The 23,132-nt window shown below is 40.2% G+C and overlaps 1 protein-coding gene across 2 annotated transcripts in view; it reads left to right on the top strand.

The window, feature by feature from the left end:
• Positions 1-23,132, top strand: part of WDR11 (WD repeat domain 11) — a 53,530-nt gene that overhangs the window by 10,808 nt on the left and 19,590 nt on the right. For both annotated transcript variants that reach the window (XM_088670505.1, XM_088670506.1), the window contains exons 6-15: positions 1,859-2,024; positions 4,342-4,456; positions 5,473-5,668; positions 7,100-7,203; positions 7,385-7,561; positions 10,399-10,483; positions 16,882-16,988; positions 20,675-20,750; positions 21,671-21,779; positions 22,099-22,223. In XM_088670505.1, the coding sequence (XP_088526631.1) occupies positions 1,859-2,024; positions 4,342-4,456; positions 5,473-5,668; positions 7,100-7,203; positions 7,385-7,561; positions 10,399-10,483; positions 16,882-16,988; positions 20,675-20,750; positions 21,671-21,779; positions 22,099-22,223 (1,260 nt within the window). The remainder of the gene's footprint in view (positions 1-1,858; positions 2,025-4,341; positions 4,457-5,472; positions 5,669-7,099; positions 7,204-7,384; positions 7,562-10,398; positions 10,484-16,881; positions 16,989-20,674; positions 20,751-21,670; positions 21,780-22,098; positions 22,224-23,132) is intronic.

Raw genomic sequence — 23,132 nt, 5'->3', positions numbered from 1 at the left:
TGTTTAAAATGTGTGGTCTTGTGGGTCTTGGACGTGTCTATTGGTGTGTAAATGTAGGGGGGATATCTATGTTGATTTTTTAAATATAACCATCTATTAAACCATTTTGATAATTTTTCTGCAAACAATCAAACATTAAGCTCCATATGGCACAATTTTCCTTCTTTGTTGCTGTATTTCATCCTGAATACCTTTAAATGTAATATAAAAAAAATTCCTTCAGTAGCACCTTAAAGACCAACTAAGTTTTTATTTTGGTATGAGCTTTCGTGTGCATGCACACGAAAGCTCATACCAAAATAAAAACTTAGTTGGTCTTTAAGGTGCTACTGAAGGAATTTTTTTTATTTTACTTCGATCCAGACCAACACGGCTACCTACCTGTAACCTTTAAATGTGTCAGTAATTGTTTTAACAAATTCATCAGACTATATTGTGAATCGGTGCTGAATGCAACATGTTAATGTTGGTAAGATCAATACTTTAATGAGAGCTTTACATTTTAAACAATAGGCTTGATGGCGTCTCATTTTGCAATTCTTTGTGAAATGTGATCTTGTGTCAACTGGAAGGGCATGAAAAGCCTCGAACTATTTACATTTCCTCCTTGTCAAAAAGGAAACTAGTGGGGCAGCTGCCGTTTCTTTGTTGCCCAGTAATGATAGAAGTATTTTTGGTGATGACTTGCACATGCCCTTAAGAATTATGGGTCTTACCCAAGTTTCATCGATTTCAGTGGGACAAGTATAATTAACTTTGTCTGAATTGGAGCCTTTTATTAGGATTAGACAGATGTAAGTGCTTGCCCTGGGACGCAGGTGGCACTGTGGGTTAAACCTCAGAGCCTAGGGCTTGCCGATCAGAAGGTTGGTGGTTCGAATCCCCGCGATGGGGTAAGCTCCCATTGCTTGGTCCCTGCTCCTGCCAATCTAGCAGTTTGAAAGCATGTCAAAGTGCAAGTAGATAAATAGGTACCGCTCCAGCGGGAAGGTAAACGGCGTTTCCGTGCACTGGTCTGGTTCGCCAGAAGCGGCTTAGTCATGCTGGCCACATGACCTGGAAGCTGTACGCCGGCTCCCTCGGCCAATAATGCGAGATGAGCGCCGCAACCCCAGAGTTGGTCACGACTGGACCTAATGGTCAGGGGTCCCTTTACCTTTAAGTGCTTGCCGTATTCCATGTCCCTCTCAAATTGCTTTAAATGGGTAAAATGCAGGTATGAATAAGCTGGAAAGGCTGAAATATTATAAATAAATGTAATATAATGGTGGTGAATTTCCATTTTTCTTTTGCTCTTCTCTGTAATCAGGGGTGGGAGAAGAGGGCATTGAAAATGACAGGTGGGTTATTGTAGCTAAAAACTAAAGGGGTGTGATGGTGGTGGTTGTAAACCCATGTAGGGAGCCTGGATTTATGTACTCCCTGTACTATGTTTCCAAAGGCACATTTGTCACAGTTTACATGTTAAGGTTTATACTTAAAACTTAAGTGTGTACTTGAATATAACCTGTAAGATTGTTCTCACTATCCAACCAATATGTCTGCTCAATTAATGAAAGAACCCTCTTTTTCTTGGCCCTGGCAAAACTCTTTTAAAAAATGCTTACTGCTTCCCTTAGTAACTAATGTAATGACTTTGCTGTTCTTAAGAACATGGAGAGATGCTGCTTCTATAGTTGCATGATCAATTATTGATGAGAGAAGCATCTGAGATGGGCTTGGTAGCTGTTTGCAAAGCTTGATTACATATAGCTGTTTCATTTGATCATGGATTGCATTTTGGGTATTGGAACACTTGAAAACCTAGCCCCTTTGCAATGAAATGTATTTTAATAAGACTTATTTATTATGTGTCTAGTGCTGAATCAGTAACACTGAATGACTGCCTTCAGCTATCCTACCTGCCTTCCAAGCGAAACTACATGTTGTTACTCTACCCAAGAGAAATCTTGATTCTTGACCTTGAAGTAAACCAGACAGTAGGTGTGATAGCAATTGAAAGAACAGGAGTGCCTTTCCTCCAGGTAATAAATCCATCTTGCTATTGTGCATGCCTTCGTTTTCATTTTATCTTTAGATTTCCATTCTGCCCTGTATTTGGCCAAAGCTGTAGATGACACAAGAGACAAAACACTTTAATTTGCAGGCTAAATGCAGCCCTGTGCTAAATAAGCTTGTTTCTTCCACAAAGCATTTCCCAAAGGTTTTATTGAGACTTACCAGTAGTGCCTTGGCTCACTTGCTCTGTTTCCTTATGGAATACAGATGTTTCTGTTGATACATTGGATGTGTGAAATAATCATCCAATACAAAAGTTGTGAGTCAGTGGGGAACATGAAAGCAGAGGTTGATTGGTAAAAAAACTAAACTAACCTTGAAGGGGCATTGCAACTGACAGCTATAACCTTGAGATCACTTTTGCCTCCTTGTTAGCACTATTCCAGAATAATTGTTGACAATTTGATGGATGTGAGCTGTTGAGGATTGTGGTCACAAAATGGAGAATAGAACATAAGGCTGTAATCCAAATCATTGAACTCAATAGGACTTACTGTACTTCCAAGTAGGCATTGCTTGGCTTTGCAAAAAGTGTGTGTGTGTGTGTAGTGTGTGTGTGTATATGTGTGTGTATGTATGTATGTATGTATGTATATATATATATATATATATATATATATATATATATATATATTCCACAAATACAATAAGCAGTTCCTGGGTTTTGGATGCTGGTAGTCTTGCAGTCAATGTGTAGTGAAAAGCAGTAAGGTATGAGAAAATTAAGAGTCTGACATGACCAATGATTCAGCTCTTTAGTGTCTGTTACAGATGGCATTATAAAAATTACTAAAGTGGAAACAACCCCATAGTGAAAAGAAATAGCATGTTATACTTGTGTAGAAGTTTCCTCCAACAAAGGCACAAGCTTATTTGAACATCTGTTTCAGCTTGGTTAGGCAGTTAAGTCATGTCTGAAGCCTTATCTGAGCTGCCTTGATCTTTTAGAATATTTTATTTATGTGAGCTAAAAAGAAATAATGCTAAGCTTTATAGCTTTTGTCTGAAACTAAAATGTGTGTGTTTGCTCACTTATGTGGAAGGCTTGCATTTATGGCTGCTAAGATGGTGCTATTTTGAATGTATTCATAAAAAATAAAATTCCCCTTCATGTGATTATGACATCAGAGGTTAATAAACCTTTTAAGAAAAGGTTTCTCATTTTAAGAAAAAATTAAAACCTGAATGATTCCATTGATACCAAAACTCATGTGTATTAGGACAGAGTAGCTGAAATCCCCATTATAATTAAACAATAATATTGTTTTAACTAAATAATAATAAATAACTATAATCAGCTTTCAAGACATCTGAAAAATCGTTCATTGCAAAGCTGCATGTAATTGGGTGTCCTGTCAGACATTTTATTTTTTTTAATCTCATTCCCTAGTCTTTCTCTGCTGTGCTCGGTATGGGGGAACAGCTGAAGCTGTCTTTGCAAGAGCGGGTTGGATAGAGCCTCTCACCTGATGTTTAAAGAAGTGGTGTACCTGCTGGTTGTCATATAATGTGCAGTTTTCTTAAACTGAATGTACTCACTATACATATATACCCAAGGTTTTCTATGCAAATTCTAAGGTGTGGCGGTGCTGAGTTAAAGTTCTCCTATCCAAGTTCTGTAGGCGGTGTTAAACTAAGTTATTGCATGAGCAGAACAACTTCATCTTGTACAATGGCAATTTAGCCCTTCTTCACTCCCTCTGTGTACCCTGTGCTGCCCCCAAATCCTGTCCAGAGGGTGGAGGGAGCCTCAGATCAGATTTAGGGTTATGTGGGTGGAGGAGAAGGGGGAAATGTCCTGTTGTGCAATCTGAAGTGCTGCTTGTGCACTTATTTAGATGAGTACTGCCCACTGCTGTTTCCAGGGAAATTGCCCACTGTGATCACCCGTAATCATTCTAACTTTATATGATGTTAAGTGTGCATTTACTCTAAGCAGTAACTTAATTATTAGCATTAATAATTAACATTTCAAGTCATTTGTTTTTGGCAAGTAACCTGCCAGACTACCCTGTGACATGTACAAGTGTGTGTATAATTGGGGGAAATGGACTGACAGATTTCTGTTTGTCTAATAAAATAGTAGGCTTTTTTAAAAAAATGAGTCCCATCCTATTCCATAGTGAATAATGGGGCAATAAACTTTTAGCATGTTTGAGATATCTGTAACAAGTGCTTCTCTTGTTTATCTGATTTGTGCAGGTTTATTAATATTGAGGGTATGATTTCAATAGAAACATGAAGAATAATATTAAACTTGGGGGTTCTTGTTTGTTTGTTTAGGTAATCCCATGTTTTCAGCGTGATGGGTTGTTTTGCCTGCATGAAAATGGCTGTATAACTTTGAGAGTTCGCAGATCTGTTGGTTGCATAAACAGTACATTAAATGACGATCCAGGTGAGCAAACTACTCTAGTCTACTGAACTAGGTATCTAGCATTTGAAGTTACAAATTCAATGTTACAACCAAAATTTGCATTTATTCTTATTAAAACTTTGGCCATCAATTTTCCTAGCTGTATCATCTCCAGCGTAGTAAATACCTTGAAGATATTCAATTACATAAGTCAAATAAAATCCCTCCATCAAGCCCAATGCTGAGATGGAGATGAGTGCAATACTAACTTTGGCCTTGCATTCCACTGGCAAATATAGCTGTGTTGACCAGCAATATATGTAGCACTCACACTGAAATAGGTTAGTGATCCCTGGCACAGATTCATTAAAATAGACTTGAACAGGGTATGGAAGACATAAAGCTGTAGATGTGACAAATGTACCCTGTACCCTCACATTCCAAAGGTCTTTTTAGTAATCAGTTAACAGGTAAAGGTAAAGGACCCCTGACAGTTAAGTCCAGTCATGAATGACTCTGGGGTTGCGGCGCTCATCTCGCTTTGCTGGCCGAGGGAGCTGACGTTTGTCAACAGTTTTTCTGGGTCATGTGGCCAGCATGACTAAGCCGCTTCTGGCGAAACCAGAGCAGCGTATGGAAACGGCGTTTACCTTCCCACTGGAGTGGTACCTATTTATCTACTTGCACTTTGATGTGCTTTCGAACTGCTAGGTTGGCTGGGACCGAGCAACGGGAGCTCACCCCATCGCGGGGATTCGAACTGCCAATCGGAGACCTTCCGATCAGCAAGCTCTAGGCTCAGTGGTTTAGACCACAGCACCACCCACATCTCTAGTTACTATGTCTTTATTATGTAAATTTTCCAGTGCACGGAGCTGCCTCTATTTCAAATCTCCCAGTTTATCTTGTGTATCTCAATATTATAAAAAATACTGTCCATTTCTATAATACTATAGATATAACAGTGGTAACCAGCAGAATTAGCACAAGAGCCTGGCGGTTGCTACATTTGACTGAAAGCTGTGCATATCTGCTATCTCATGTTTTGACATTTGCAGAACCTGACCCCATTCAGGAGCTGGTCTATGACTTACGAAGTCAGTGTGATGCCATCAGAGTTACCAAGACCGTTCGCCCCTTCACTATGGTGTGCTGTCCTGTGAATGAAAATTCTGCAGCTCTCATAGTCAGTGATGGTAGAGTAATGATATGGGAGCTGAAGTCCACCATTTCAGGCCGAAGTCAACGGACTAGGTAACCTTACTGAATGTTCAGGTTTTTTTAATTAGTAGTTTAAACACAAGAAATATATTGACTTGACTATGCTGCTTCATTTCTAATGTTTATAACCATGTTGTTTAGTACAAATTTCTACAACAAGGGTTGTTGTTCAGCAAAGCTGTCATTTAAAATGAGCAGCATATCAGCCAGATGACTATGGCTAACAAGACTTGTATATTATTTATACTAATGTGTGTATTATGTCACAATTAGTAGGCTTATTGCACTTGTGTGATACAGCATGGGTTGTCTTGTTTCGTGTATTATTCTCTCACCTTCAAAATCAGTGTTGACATAAAATGAGCTCTCATTCTTAAAAGATTTCAGCTAGCTCCTCAATATAATTCCATCAATTTAAATAGGCATGATCACAACAAGCTGTGTCTGCGCAGAGGACAAACTTGTATATAGCAAAGAGGTGAAGCATGTTGGTGTCATCTGTACATGAGCCACTCTAAGGGATCTCAGTTGACACAGAATGGGGCAACCAGCCATTCATTGCAACAGTGCAGTAATGTGCAGTGTTTTACTCTTGCCCCTGGACATGAATGCCATTCGTTTCATGAAGGAATACCATCAGGGTGGGGGACTAAGCAATTGTTAATTCCAGCCACTGAGAATCAAGGATGCTCCTTTTTGTAGAAACGGAACCTTTCTGCATAGGACATCCTGGAGCATGTTAGCATGCTTCAGTTTTATTGTAATTCATAGAATCATAGAATCATAGAGTTGGAAGAGACCACAAAGGCCATCCAGTCCAACCCCCTGCCAAGCAGGAAACACCATCAAAGCATTCTTGACATATGGCTGTCAAGCCTCTGCTTAAAGACCTCCAAAGAAGGAGACTCCACCACACTCCTTGGTAACAAATTCCACTGCCGAACAGCTCTTACTGTCAGGAAGTTCTTCCTAATGTTTAGGTGGAATCTTCTTTCTTGAAGTTTGAATCCATTGCTCCGTGTCCGCTTCTCTGGAGCAGCAGAAAACAACCTTTCTCCCTCCTCCATATGACATCCTTTTATATATTTGAACATGGCTATCATATCACCCCTTAACCTTCTCTTCTCCAGGCTAAACATACCCAGCTCCCTAAGCCGTTCCTCATAAGGCATCGTTTCCAGGCCTTTGACCATTTTGGTTGCCCTCTTCTGGACACGTTCCAGCTTGTCAGTATCCTTCTTGAACTGTGGTGCCCAGAACTGGACACAGTACTCCAGGTGAGGTCTGACCAGAGCAGAATACAGTGGTACTATTACTTCCCTAGATCTAGATGCTATACTCCTATTGATGCAGCCCAGAATTGCATTGGCTTTTTTAGCTGCTGCATCACACTGCTGACTCATGTCAAGTTTGTGGTCTACCAAGACTCCTAGGTCCTTTTCACATGTAATTGTCTCTTTGCAGCAATTCAACTGCATCACCTTTGTACTCGCCGGTCTCATTCTGTGGAATACCTGTTGGGGCATCTCAGAATAAACTTCCGGACCTGTCACTGGATAATATGATAGGTAAGAGTATGTGAGCCATAACAGTCTTCTATATTTTACTGCAGCTTTGGTAACTAATTTAGCTTACTATAGTATTCTAAAGCAAAAAGCTGTGTTTCACAGTTTTGAGATTGGTAATTGCTTATGGCCAAATCATGCATCATGAAATCTATTTTGCTTTTTCTGTTATATTGTACATCAGGGCAAGGCACACTTTCTACCGAAGAGCAGCAAAAAAGTTACTGTTTGCAAGAAGTGCATTTAAAGTTCCTGCTAACAGGGCTTCTTTCGGGACTCCCTTTGCCTCCCTTTGCTATCCGCATGTGCCCACCTCTTACCACAAAAAACTTAAAACAGTATCAGCCTCTCCTTGCTGTCGGTAAGTGTCTTAAACAGTACAGTTGAATATATTGCTCAGGTTGTCTTTTTGCAGTGATACGTTTGTGTGATAAACTGTGTGTCAGTCTGGGGACTATTGCTGTCTGAAATAGCATGCCCTTGAGTTGCTTGAATTACTTCCCAGAATAAATGCTGTCTTAAAAGAGAGAGAAAAAGTTTTTCCTGTTCTTAGATATTCCTGCCACAACGCAGAGTACTAACCACTATACGACCACGTCCCCAAATGCGTATCCAACGCATGGGTCAGACTCGAAACGGGAACGACGAGAGTGGAGGCTTTAATCTGCCTATCATCAATCTATAAATGGCTGGCTCTAAATCTGAAACCCCAAGGGATTGTGCCACTGATCCTATGTGACCAGTTCCAGTCCGGTTGGCAGCTAAAGGTTCTGAACTCTCTCCAGAATATGGGCCTTGCCCCCCAAGCCCTCCTAAAGATGGACCTAAGGCAAGCTAAAGCAACAGTCAGACAACGAATCATTGACATCGAAAGACAACAGGACTGCTCAAGATGCCCTGAATACAGAACTGGAGAAATCGAGAGAGATATAGCCGCCCCGGCACCTTACCTCTCCTTTCTCCTGTCAAAAAACACAAGAAGGGCTTTTACACTTGCCAGAAGCGCGGCATTGCCCACGCCTGTGCTGGAGGGGCTTTACAAAAAAATCCCATACGCCCAAAGACTCTGCGTATGCCCATTGGGGGAAGTAGGAAGCCCTGAGCATCTGTTCTTCAGATGCCCCCTATATGAAGAAGCTCGAAGGGAGATCCTGGACCCCACACTGGTGAGCTTAGCAAGCCTCCCGGAAAAGCAATTATACAACCTGCTCTTGCTAGGCAAAGACCTGAAAACAACCAGGGCGGTCGCCCGATTCTGTGCCCAAATATGCAGACTCAGACTTTCTTCCCAGCCCGTCTGATTTTTTTCCTCAATGGCACCCCGAGCGAGCTAGGCTCAGCTTTCTGCAGCCACTATTTTAAGGGTTAAACTTTTAGCACTGTTATATAATTAATAATTTTCTTTTACATTTTGTTCAAAGCAACTTTTATACGTTATGCTCCCGGAAACTGTTTTTCAAAGGGATCCGTTTTATTTTTATTTTATTCTTATTTTATTTTACTTCTAAGAGCTGGTCCTCGACCGTAATAATAAATGAATCTGAATCTGATATTCCTGCCATATACATTATAAATTTTGTGATTTGTATTCCATTCTAAGACAAACGTTTAGTATGGCTAAAAATGCATTTTCCCACTCATTAAAAAACAAAATGCTAAAAGAGCAGTGAATTTAAATGACCCCAGCTAAATACCTGCTTAACTCTAGCTCCAAAATGCCAATCAGCACATTAAGTCCTGGCTTATGTTTTAATATAATGTATTCCTAAAACTGGTTTAGTGAGGTATTAAAATACATCTTCTGAAAGCAGTTAATGGATTCAGTGTATAATGGCTGACCTGATCCCATGCTATGTGAAGAAATCCAAATTGTGCCCACTCAGATATTGTCATGGCTTGTCTTAGTTTTTTCACAGCACAATAGATTTTTGAAGGTTCAGTACTGACGCAAGTTGAAGTTTGGTGCTTACTGTGGCAAGTTTCTCACTGCCTTTTATGTAGCGTTTATGTATGAAATTAGTTCTAAGTTCAATGCATTCATTCTGCTTGTGTAATGACAAGGTAATAAATCAAAATCAGTCTATCGCGATTCTGCCATGAAGGTTACTTATGGTCTGGCACCCTCCTTACTTGAATATGCAGTGGTACCTCAGTTTTTGAATGTCTTGAAAGTCGAACATTTCAGTTTTCGAATGCCAAAAACCCAGAAGTAAATGCTTCCGTTTTCAAACGCACCTTGGAAGTCAAATGGCTTCCGCTGAGTCCCCCCCCCCCAACTTTCTCTATTGAATTTGCAGACCACCCTTTGCACCTCAGTTTTCGAACGTTTTGGAAGTCCAATGGTAATCTCTTCTGGAACAGATTACGTTCAAAAACCGAGGTACCACTGTATAAAGTCTGTCTACTTGGATTATCTTCTACACCACTACCTACCCAAGTGCTACTATTTATGAAGCATGCCTTCAGCCTTGTGAGAAAAAAAGGCTGCAAAAGTCACATGCCTGCTAAGAGGCCAGTACCTTGTGTTTTAGTATTGGCTGTGGAAAAGGACAGGCTCCTTTCTCCACAAGCAACATGGAAGCACAGGCTGTTAGTGATGTTAGCAGCCTGGTTAAAGAAAGCGGAGTAGCTTCTACCAAATGAGCAGACAGAAAAATCTGTCCCTCCACTGCCAGCCTGCTTCATTTCTTAATTTGGTTGTAGATGAAGGGACTTTCCTTCTTTCACAGCTGACATAGAAATGTAGTTGGCTGGTGGAGGGGTTGTGGAACATTCTGTCTCTCCTCTGCCAGCTCACTGAATTTCCATGCTTGCTGCAGAGAAGGAGAAGCTCCTTCCCCCTGGTCTCCTTGGACGCTATCTTTGGTAGCAAAGGAGTGAGAGTGGCCCATTTCACTTCCACTGCACTACTCACTTGCCTCCATGGAAGTAGTCTAAGTAGCCTATGGCTACCTGGTGAGCTCTTACGCACAAGGCTAGTGTAGTTACTACTAGTGGATTGGGCCTAAGGTTGTGGGTGGGTGATGTAAAACCTGCCTAGCAATCTAATCCATCACTTGAGGATGAGTGAATAAAGGAAACTATGTGGAAAAATAAGAATAAGAGATTCACTTTTGTGGTGGGGAGGGGGACATAGTTAAATTAAAATGTCAATGTGATTTCTGTAAATTTTGACAATATTCAATTGACTTCTTGCAGGAACAAGCAATGGCTCGGTCTTGGTGTATAACCTTACCAGTGGGCTCCTACACAAAGAGTTAAGCATTCATTCCTGCGAAGTCAAGTGAGTTTCTTTAAATAGTTGTTGATTTTCTGGAGAAAGGAAGATTAAAGTGTTTAATGTGCTATAAGCAATGCTGGCATTTGGCTTAATCATAAAATAGTATGCAGGAAGATTGTTCAATAGGGTAGTTTTCTTTTGCAAATAGAGCCATACTTCTGTGAAAACTGTTCTGCTTTATAAATATTTGAATTGGTTACTAATGTGTGTGTTGATCAAGGCTGAACACAAGCCTTTGTGTCCCTAGACATTGCAGCATAGAGAATTTATGTCTAATGTGAGTTTGATTACAGCTTTATTTATAAGGACCATACTATGTGCGAGGCAGTTCCACAATTCTTCCTCCTGACTGCGTTTTGTATTAAACAAAAGCCCCAAATGACCATGGAAGTCTGAAATGAGGAATGGAGGACCAGCAGCTATGGGAAGACCATGGACTGCTGAACTCTTAACTCTCATCCCACTGTTTGTCCTGTGTCTTTGTTCCTTATCTGTGTGTGTGTGGGGGGGGGGACAAAATAAGTGGCACAGGAAAAAGGTGTCCCAGTCCTTTGAACCTCCTGACAGTCCTTCACTACTGATCTTAGGCTTAAAGGTAAAGGTAATGCTGGCCACATGACCTGGAAGCTATACGCCGGCTCCCTCGGCCAATAATGCGAGATGAGCGCGCAACCCCAGAGTCGGTCACGACTGGACCTAATGGTCAGGGGTCCCTTTACCTTTACCTTTAAAGGGGCCCCTGACCATTAGGTCCAGTCGTGACCGACTCTGGGGTTGCGGTGCTCATCTCACGTTATTGGCCGAGTACAACTTCTGGGTCATGTGGCCAGCATGACAAAGCCGCTTCTGGTGTACCAGAGCAGCCCCCAGAAACGCCATTTACCTTCCCGCCAGAGTGGTACCTATTTATCTACTTGCACTTTGACGTGCTTTCGAACTGCTAGGTTGGCAGGAGCAGGGATCGAGCAACGGGAGCTCACCCTGTTGCGGGGATTCGAACTGCCGACCTTCCGATCCGCAAGCTGTAGGCTCTGTGGTTTAACCCATACTGCCACCCGCGTCCCTGTATCTTAGGCTTACGTGGCTGCTTATTTATTTAAAAGTAAAACTTCAGGATATGGAATAATAAGCTGGCTGGTACAAGTCACTTGTTGCTACGATTCTTGTGACATATTTCTTTGCAGATCAATCTGTCCACGGAGACTTACTTTTGTGCTACAACTGCATTTACAAGGAGATATACAGTCTTATGAGTTGCTACCCCTAGGTAACAATTCAAGAGGATACAGTCTCATGCTCAGCATGTTTTGTGAGCATCTCAGTGAAATCTGAAACTAGAGTAAACCAGACTTGTTGCAAAGCCTCCAGAAGTTACTAGCTTGGAAACATTTGTACTCTGCTCTTTTTTAATCAAAGGATTCCTCTTCAATTTTTCCCCATAGGTGCCGCTCTCATTATTACCAGGAAATGGTGCTTTTCTGTTCCTCTTTCCTCTGCCCCCCCCCCAACGGCACACCCTCCAAAGGGAAGTGCTGTTGGAGACAGTTCAAACTGCCTAAGCCAATCCTTCACCCAGAGTGTCTCTGGGCCCACGGCTTGGGTGGTACTTGCATAGAAGCTGGTCCACCTGGCAAAGCAATTCAGTTTCCCCCTGCTTTGCCAGCCTATTCAGCTTCTATATACCACCCGAGGAGGAAGTGAATCCACTTCCTTTGCAGCCAGTATAGTCATTGATCTGGCTGGCAAAGCAGAGCTGTGCTCCTGCTTCACTCACCTGCATGGAACTCCTGGTCAGAGTCAAGATAGAAATAAACAAGCATGCAATTTTAATACACAATTACCCATTTGTACTTGAAGCACCAGGTGTTTAGTCACAGATATGCGGGGCTGATTGAACTACTGGTCTCTTGTACCTACATGCTGATCTTTTTTAAAGGAACAAACAAAACTTGCCACAACCTTTCAGGGTGTGGTATGCTGGGGGAAAATGTCTGTGACAAACATTTTTTCTGTTATCTGTGCACAGAGATAGCACAGTAGGTTCCAATAATGCTTTTTTCAGGCTACAAGCAAATCAGAAAGTGGTTTATGCAATACAGTACAACATGACATTAATCCATGGCACGTGGCAGACCAAATCGCTTTGGCTTATATCACTGCTAAAGACATCAAAACACAAGAAGCGGTTAACTAGAAGTGGGTGATCATGAAAATCTGCTGTGAGCTTTATTGCCAAGTTCACATAGAGGATTTCTACTTCACAGAGCAATGTCTAGGGAAAAGAGTATTTGCTTTTAATCTTTGTCTAATTTATTTTCTCTTCCATCATGTGCTACTGTAACTTTGATATTCTGTTGCTTAGCTTTTTGAGTCTTTTGAATCCTGCCATGTTTTATATTAATATTGGAACATTTAATGCTTTAAACATTAGTGCTAATATTTCCCCAAAGTTAATTTTAAAACTATTTAAAATGTCTCATCTCATTGCAGTTTGAAAAGTGTCTTACATAATTTTATATGCTTAACTGTAACATAATTATACTTTCATCTTTTTCTCAGTTTAATAATTGATAATGTTAGTTTGGGCATTGGAAAAGCCCAATCTTAAATGCAATCAAGTATTAAAAAACGTTTTGAACATTTTAGATTTTAAATTAAATTTAACCGAAATTTGCACGTGGCCCGTAACTATTGGGGCTACCTCAGAAGTGCGTGAAATAAAAAATATTTTTCTAATGATGGACAGAAGAGTGACAAAATGCAACTGAATTTTACATTTTCTAGCTACAAAACCATGGAACCTATTCATTGTTCTGTTTTATATATGAAGTAAACAAAATAAATTCTGTTTTGGGAAATAGGTTATTATTATTATTGTATATAGGTTCTGAAATTATGGATATTTTGAAAGGTAAAAGGTAAGAGTTCGAAAGCATACCAGTGCAAGTAGATAAATAGGTACCGCTGCGGTGGGAAGGTAAACAGCGTTTCTGTACACTCTGGCACTCGGCATGGTGTTCCATTGTGCCAGAAGCAGTTTAGTCATGCTGGCCACATGACCCAGAAAGCTGTCTGTGGACAAACGCCAGCTCCCTTGGATATTTTGAAATATATTTGTCAGTATGCATTGTGGGACTGATTTACAAATGAGTGCCTGCCATATATTTTTCTTACCAAGTCCTGCCGGATCAAATAGAGTAAACTCCCAAATGTGAACAGTGTGGGTATGTGGACATAGTCAGCAACCATTTCCTTCCTTTAAAAATAAAATAAAATCTGCTGTATTTCCAAAGAGCTCAGGCACTCTGTGTGGTCACACCAGTTTTATCCTTGCAACAATCCTGCAACGTAGATTAGAGTAGACCAGGCATGGCCAAACTTGGCCCTCCAGATGTTTTGGGCTACAACTCCCATCATCCCTAGCTAACAGGACCAGTGGTCAGGGATGATGGGAATTGTAGTCCCAAAACATCTGGAGGGTCAAGTTTGGCCATGCCTGGAGTAGACTTAAGAAAAAGTGAATGGCTTGGGGTTACTCAGTGAGCATCTTGCCCTTCCAGCAGGTATTCATCTAAATGGGTGCATGCTTGGTGATATCCGAAAATTGGGGATTACAATTCCCATCAGCCCCAGCCAGCATGATGAGGGATGACTGGAGTTGTTGTAGTTAAAAACATCTGGATGGCAGCACCTCAGCTAGTCCTGCTCTAAAGCTCTGTGGGGCTTTACTGAATGCATTGAGGGATGTTTTTGTGCATGCAGGTGCTCATTAGAACGAGCACGTGTGTATCAGAACTGTTGAACTGATAAGCAAGGTGGAGGGAAAATAGCAAGGTGGAGGGAAAGGAGAGCCTAGCAGTTATTTCTCTTCTTCAGGCCGCATTTCCTCACAGAGGCTGTATGAATTTAATATTAAATAGTGACTTGAGTAGGTTGCCTTGGGTTAGTCAGAAGTTAAGAAGTTGCGAGATTCTATATCTTTCTATTCCATACGAAATAAAAAAAAATTCCTTCCAGTAGCACCTTATATCTTTCCATTCCGTAGTTAAAGTGGCTGTTACAAATTGCACTGTATATAAAAATACATGAGCCTTGCACTAAAGAAATAGGTACAGTTCATAAAACTGGTGTTCTGTGACTACTAATTGCATCCAATGAGAGGTAGGTAGTTTTTTTATGCCAACTTATCTGAAAAATGGCAATATTCCAGTAATAGATTGCTCTTGCATTCATACTGGAACATTTGCTCTGATTTAATGCAGTGAACAAATTTCTTGCACCTTTATTCAAAGGACATTAGCAGGAAAAGGCTTTATCAAGCCTTTATAAGCAGAAGTACACTTGACTCCCAATGCTTCTAAGTGGTTCCCCCCCCCCCATCAGCATGAAACTATATTTCTCTTTCTGTGTGTGTTCTGTTTAGATATAGCAGAATAGCCCAGAATTCCAGAACAAAAAGATTCTTCTCCCCCGAACTCAGATAATAAGGAGAGGACAAAAATGGGTAATGGGTTTTGTGTGTTGGAGCCTTTTTAGTGGATTTTGTCCTCAATTAAGAATATTTGTGCCATAAAACTTAATCCTGTATCTTATACAGTGGTACCTCTACTTACGAATAACTCTACTTACGAATGTTTCTACCGGTACTTACGAACGGAGCTCCGTCCGCCATCTTGGATGCGGTTTAGACAGGATTTTTTCTACTTACGAATTTTTAGATAGGGTTGCTTTGACTTACGAATTTTTCCTCCCAATGCATTCCTATGGGATTCGACTTACAGTTTTTTTCTACTTACAAATGTGCGTTCGGAACGCATTAAATTCGTAAGTAGAGGTACCACTGTATTGTACAATCAAATACAATAAAGTGTGTGCAATAGAGTACACTCGTCTTAACACATCAATGCATCTAAATTCTCAGTGGGTTAAGAGTAAATCATTAAGATCACAATCTCAAGTATGTTTACTTAGGACTCAAGCCAGTGCCATACACTGATTACTGTGGGGAATGAGTGTGTCAACCTGCATCTGGGAACACTTAAACACTGGATTGTGGAACACTGCATTGTGGGAAACCTAAAGTGACCATGGTGTGTCCTACTGCAATTTGTAAAGGTCTGGTTTCAGCATCATAGGTAGAGCTGCCTTATCCCGAGACGTGTAGAGCCGTTGACACAATTGCACTTAAGTGCCCTTGTCATCACTGTGGAGTGTGCAGGCTGCCTTGGTTCTCTAGTGAGCTGCATGCCATGAATCAGGGGGGCTGATGCCTACAGTGCTGGTGGAGTTAACATTTGTCTGAACCTGAATTAATATAGAGGAGAGAACATTATCATACGTATCATATGGTGATGGTTCTCATCACACTGAAGTCAAGAGTCCTCATTTTCAGGGGACGAGGGCAAGGACTCTGAAGCTGAAAGACAAGGGCATACAGGGCCAGCCCCAAAAGCGTGTCCGCTGGATCACCCATTGGTGCCTATGCCCTGCCCTGAGAATGCAGTGTTGGCATCTGCCGAACATCTGTTTGAAACCACTGGGAGCCGTCATTGGATTTGGAGCAAGGTGACATCAATATGCAGAAGATGCCCAGCTCATCTCTCCCTTCCATCATAATCAGGAGAGGTGGGTTTGAGTGCTAGATGGTACTTTGACCAGAAGTTGAATTCTCCTAAGAGTGGTGTTACTATGTTCAGAGTTTTCAGCTCAAGAGGTGGGGAAATGGCCTTTTCTGGGGTTGCACTGTCCTGGAAGGAGCTGGTCCATATATTGGCTGGGGTTCCATTTAGAACTCCCATTCTCCTGTTTTTTCAAAAGCAGAGCTCTGCACAGATTGCTAGTTTGTTTCTGGGCCTAATTCAAGGTGTTTAAAGCCCCAAAAGACTTTGGCTTGAATTCAACACCTGGTCCCGCTAGTGGAAGTTCATTCAAGTACTTCAGCTAGCACAACGGGCCCTTCCCCCACTCTCTTTCCCATTGCCCACCCCCCCCCATTTGGCATCAGGAGAACCATCAGAAGAGCACATGGGAGGAGGAGGAGGAGGAGGGAGATGGTTCACTTGGGTAAGCAAAAACACACTGCTAGACCATTTGTAACAGCAAAATGTTAAATTCCTCCCTTGGGCCTCAAATAGCTGAAAGACTTCCTCCTTCTCTTCTGTTTCAAGGGAAGGGCAAGCGGAATATACTGTATTTTTAAAAAAGTAATTAAGTTTGTCTGACATACATTTAATGTTTCCAATTCGAGTGCTATGCAGTCCTCTATAATAATCTGTTGTATCCCCCCCTCGTACCCCTGCAGCATGCAAATGGAGCCATATTTTCCCCACCCCATTAATCAGCATTTCCTACCATTTCAGATAGTTTGCATAATGTGTTCTATATATATTCTACTCTGGCAGGGGCATTGAGTGGACAAGCTTGAGTGGCTTCCTTTCCTTTGCCACATCGACTCCTAATAATCTGGGGCAGGTGAGAAACGAGCTGCAGTTGGTTGATCTTCCCACAGGTAAATATATTGTGAAGCATAACTGTTGATGACAAGATAGGTGAGAAGTGATACCTGTGTAATGTAGGTTTTTTCCCAGACTCCTTATCAGTTGGCTTCATCTCCGTTATAAAGACAGGAGTGGAATAACTGAGCAAGGTGGCTAATGTAACTATTTTGAACTCTGAATTCAAAACATTTTAGACCATCATAGCTCAGCAAGCTCCACACTCATTTCATGAATGATCTTCAGGGCATAAAGGAGAAGAAGTGTCTATGTCAGCAAAGAATTGAGTGCTATTACAACTGCATATATTTCAGCTTCAACACCAATTCATACAGCACTAGGTTATAATTCCAGCTAACTCAGTAGTTTTCATACTTTATGCAGTCTTGTCCTCATTCTAAATTTACTACATTTGCTGTATTTTCAACATCTCCCATTGGAGATAGCCCATTTCTCTCTTTTTTTCTCCAAATAATCTTTATTCATTTTCAAGAAATTAAAAAGAAAAATACAAAAGGGGGGAAAAACTAAAAAAAAACCTACAAAGACAATAACTATAACAACATTATTTCTTGTCACTTAACATTGTTGAGTTCCTCGATTCCCCCCTCATTGGGTCCATTTTCAGTTCACCCTTAGCAATTTTCATATTATATCTTAAACCATTTTCTAACACTTATACATTTTTATCTTCCTCTGATTCATAAACAATATCCATTATTCTTAATCTATAATCATCCAATATTCATTACCTTTAATTAATTTCTCAATATCAATCTTCAATTTCACCCCTTAGCCTAAAAATGATTCCCAAAGATATTCATAATTTTAAACCTTTCTTCTACTATCCCTATAACATTTATACACTTACATCTAATTCTGCCCCCCCCCCCCCCGGTCTCAGAATCTCCCAGACGGTTCAGCGAGTTCCATACAGCAATCCAGTTCTGGGCCATCTTGTCCAATCCGAAAATATTATCCATTATTACTTCTCACCCCACTCCCATTCTGTCACAATCTGTCAGGCACACATCTTTCTTCCTTCTCTGCCCCCCTTCTCTTACTGCTACCCAATGCCAACCACCAGAGATCCCACTTTCCAATCCTTTGAGAATTTTTAATCCCCTTAAATTTTGCCCCTAGTATGGGTCCTGCTGTCCCTCTCTCACGGGGAGAACAATGTTCCACACTGGTCCTTCTTCAAAAAAAAATTGACCCAAGCATGGGTCTTGCTCCCCCCCCCCTCACAGAGTGAGCAATGTTCCAGGCTGGTTCTTGGTAATTTTTTTCACCAGTTTGATCCATCCCTCCCTCTTCTTTAAAATCATTTACAATGTCCAAAACAGATAAATGTTCATCTTTCTCCTCTGGACTCTCTGGCATTGGAGATAGCCCATTTCTCTGCATAGCTTAAAGGCAATGGCCTGTGGCGGTGAGGAACGTGTAGTGCCACTCTTTCTTTTTACCAGTCTTGAAATGAACTTGGTTCACTATATGCCAGTAGTATAGATTTTTTAATCTGAACCAGTTGGTTGAAGGAAATGGGATTTGTTCTGTTTTCATCACAAGAATTAAAGTGTTTTGATATTTATGGCAATATCTTTTCAGATGAAGGGGAAATGTGCCATGTTTATGCAATTTTAAAAATACTTTGAACTACGGGTGGAAGTATTCAAAACATAAAATCAGTTATGTACACTCAATATATTCTTAGATATTTAGAAAATGTAGTTTTTGCTGTAAGCTGAGTAATTAGCCCAACCAATGAACGTCATGGCTGAGCAAATTATATGTTCAAAAAATAATGATTTAGCCACAACACCACACTGGTTTTCATACTGATGATACAAACTTAGCAGCTCTGTACAAACCCCATTGAAATGAATTGTGATGGCTGGGACAGTGCCTTCCATCTTCTTCGTTTTCTTAGCAGCTTGGTAGAATATGCTTGCTAGTAACAAACTTCACACTATATTGTGATTACTGTAGCACATTCAGCATATTTCTCAATTTCAAAAACGTTACCCAGATGGATTATGTTTTTAAAATGTTCATACTGTTTTATAACTATGAGCTATAATGAAAGAATGTTGGTGAGTAAATGTGAAAATACTAGATCAGTTCATTTTCCTCCACAGGCAGTCTGCTATTGCTGCTTCCTGTGATGTTCTCACTAAGTAAAGAAATCTGCCACTGATAGGAAAAACAATTTTAGAAACGGCTAACAAAATGGAAACATCCTTTCCATTTTCTGAAATAGCTTTCCCGCAGTATTTTAAATATACAATTTTATACTATTTAATATGGGGTTGGTGCAGAGGTGAGGGCAGCAAAAATAAGATTGTCATGATTTGGAAAATATGTTATTATTCAAGTAAGCATATTTTTGACATTGTGCTAGTATCCTTCTATTAAACATAGACTATGAATATATCCAATACTTATTGTCTCCTCTAGGAACCATGTAGTTGGAAATGATCTAACAGATCATGTATCCAGCCTCCAGTAGTACCACCAATTATCTTCACCTTAAATTATCTCGGATGCTCATCTAATCCTTACCAGAGGGCTTTTTTAAAAAAAGCACAAACAAACAAAACTAAAAATATGCAAATACTGTAAAGGGACAATTACAGGATTAGTACAGATAACCACAATTGATACAGAGGTCATTTAAAATACCCAAATTTCTCTCACTTATGCAGAAAGATGAGTTCTGAATCAGAAACAGAAGGATATGTAATGAAGTCCCACTATATGGCATTATGATATTCCGGGACTTTTGTGGCAGTGGAAATTTTTTAATTATGAGGGGGTTTTCTGAAATAGCTATTGTCCATCTGTTCTTTTACCAGAGTGTGATGTGCAAGTCCATTTTTGTTAAGTTGAAATATGAGCTGCAGTCAGTAGCCATGTTGCTAAATCCTTCAGGTATTGAGTACCTGCATGCCCATTCCATGAATTCTACAAAGCAAGTTCAGGAGACATAATATTGGTTTTACAGATTTTAGTCCTTATAGCCATCAGACCTAAATTTAGACACCTATGGACATTCCCACGATAAATAGCAGAAAATTTAGGTGAGATTGATTGAAAAGCGGCATAGAAATATAATAAATTACATGAATCACAACGCGGCTTACAAACAATAAGTAACCAGTTGTACCTTCAGAAGTCCAGTCCTGCCTCCCTAGGGCATTTGAAGTCTTTTATAGCTTCCTTAGGAAATTGCTGCAACTTGCAGTACCTAATACAATAGTTTGCACAAATAAGGCACATTAGAGACTTTGGGTGTTGTGCTGATTTTTCAGTTTCTGTAACTTGAAACTGATTGAGTTAGCACAACATCAGTGAGAGATCGTTGGAAAGTCTTAAATCAAAAAGACTTGGAGAACGGTGGTAAATTGCAGATTGAAATCAGAGTTTTCATCCTTGTGTAAAGCAGAGGAAAATTGGGTTTGTATAATTGAATGGCTTGGAGCCAGAATTATAGTAATGCTTCATGCTCAATATCCATATTACAAAATGCTAGCATAATGTGTTTGCATGGGCAGCAGAGACTCAACGTGCAGTTTAGTGCTGAGAAGAAAAAGTTAGATGATCAATGTGATTAAATAAATAGCATTTGATATGTCAATTACAGTGGCTTTGCTTGTGGTTACTACTTTACATCTTTTTCCCTGTATCTCTTGCATCTTAGGTAGAAGCATTGCATTTCGTGGCGAACGAGGCAGTGATGAACCAGCCATTGAAATGATAAAGGTGTCTCACTTGAAGTAAGCAGATTGGCCAGGAAAAGTTGATGTGTTCACTTGCATTGAATTGTGCTAGAATAATCCACTACCTACAGTGCATTTCTTTCTGTAGGAGGACGACAGTTGAAGAAACATTAATGAAATATTGAGCAAACGAATCCAAATGTCCTGATGAAGAACTTGGTTGTGTGCCACTCAAATACATTAGGCTTTTCTTCAGTGCTATGTTTGTGAATTAGGACAGGGAGTTATTGCTGTAATATTGTAATTTATTTGTAATTTATTTAAAAGACCACTGTAAACAGAAAATCTTTGGCAGGGATGTAATGACACTTGTAATGTGGAATTATTTGTGGTAATTATGGTTATATAATAGATGGATAGTGGTAAAAGATGCAGCAAACTTAAATTTAAATATGGAACCCATGGAGGGAGGGAAGGAGGTCTGAAGATTCGAAAGAGCCTTGTATTTTAATGTTTAAAATGGTTTTGTTTTATATGTGTAAAATTATCAGAAACTCAATTAAAAATTATATATATTAAAAAGTATCTCCTTTCAAGGTTGGAATTAAATATTACAGCCTATGCCAGGCATCCCCAAACTGCGGCCCTCCAGATGTTTTGGCCTACAACTCCCATGAACCCTAGCTAACGAGACCAGTGGAAGGGATGATGGGAATTATAGTCCAAAACATCTGGAGGGCCGAAGTTTGGAGATGCCTGGCCTCTGCAATCACCCCCAACTCTTCCTCCTCTTTCCAGTAAACATATGCAATTTTTGGAAACGTTGACACCCTGAAAAAAGTTTTGTTTTTTAACCAAGGAGCGTGGAAACCATGCTTTGTGCAGCTCCCATTCAGTTCAATAACACTTCTAGACTACCGGGAAATTCTCTTACGTATGTATAATGCTGTAAATAACTTCTTTTTAAAAAATTTCAGACAGTATTTGGCAGTAGTATTTAAAGACAAACCTCTGGAATTATGGGATATCAGGACTTGCACTCTTCTCAGAGAAATGTCAAAGAACTTCCCTACAATTACTGCTTTGGTAAGGAATGAATTCAGTCAGCTTCTCATCAAATAACTGATTCTTACATACCTTTTTCTTTCAGAATGGTGTCTGTCCACTAGTGTTAGAAACTTTTCACCTTAGGGGGTTGGACTAGATGACTCTATAGGTTTCTCCCAACTCTACAATTCTGTGATTCTCCCAGTGTAAACCGCCAGTAAGGAAATGGGACCTGACTTGCATATTGTTGCCTTTCATAGCATTTTGTTATCTCTCTCATGCATGTAACACTGAATCTAATTTTGGCTTGGTAAATAATATCTTAAGATGTGAACAGCCTTGACTTCTGTTCTTCCAGGAATGGTCGCCTTCTCACAACTTGAAGAGCTTAAGAAAAAAGCAGCTTGCAGCCCGTGAAGCTATGGCCCGGCAAACAGTGGTATCAGATACAGAACAGAGCAGTTTGGAGTCATCGGTTATCAGGTGTCAACACCATTCGCAACTAAAAATCACACCAGCTTCTCCTTTCAGTATTTGTTTTCTTGCCAAGGATGCATTGCATTAGCACTACATTTTGGATTTATAGACATTTATCGATGTTGTAATTTAAATGGGCTGTCCTTTAAAAATCTTTGTACAGTGAAAGTAACAGTCGGTGGCAAAGCATGTGTCAGAATCTGATGCCCTGCATTACTGTAGCATTTAATTGAAGCCCTGCATGTGTGAGAGAGATTATATGAATAGATCAGCTTCACTTTAATTTGTTGGTTTTATCATGGGCCTTCAGACCATGCCCTGGAACTAGGGACCAGAAAATGAAGGCCGTTGTTTCTTGCCACCTTTAAGCTGATTGTGTTTGATTCTTCATGTTGCTTTCATTAATAGACTACTTAGGGAGGAATTCAACATTGCCCTAAGTTGATAATTTTGTCTGGCAAACAGAAGTGCGTACACTGATTGAACTATTTCTTCTCCCCCACATGCACTGTTTTTGGGTTCACCTGACCTTCCAGAGCAATATTGGGGGATGGCATGCAAGGAAGGGGAGGGGGGCAAGGTTCCGTTGCACTAGTGGGACTTGTTGCGCTGGCTTCTGTTTGTGCTGGTTATAATTGCAATGTTTGAATTAAGATACTGCTTTTTTCTAATTACATAATACAAATACGTACATTATGTTCATTTAGAATAGAATAGAATAGAATAGAATAGAATAGAATAGAATAGGAATTTATTCTCCAAGTACTTACATACTTGGAATTTGCTTTGGCTAATTTTACAATGTAAACGTACTTTATACAAAATATCTGTTAAATATCTGTGTGAGGATCGGAGTGTGCAGAACACTATTTCAAGCAAAGAGGAGCCACTCCGACTGCGCCTGGAGCTTTTGCC

The sequence above is a fragment of the Zootoca vivipara genome, chromosome 5, assembly GCF_965207765.1.
Source record: "Zootoca vivipara chromosome 5, rZooViv2.hap1.1, whole genome shotgun sequence".
NCBI lineage: Eukaryota > Metazoa > Chordata > Lepidosauria > Squamata > Lacertidae > Zootoca > Zootoca vivipara.
The sequence above is the reverse complement of the archived record's forward strand: the minus strand, read 5'-3'. Positions and strand labels throughout refer to the sequence as shown.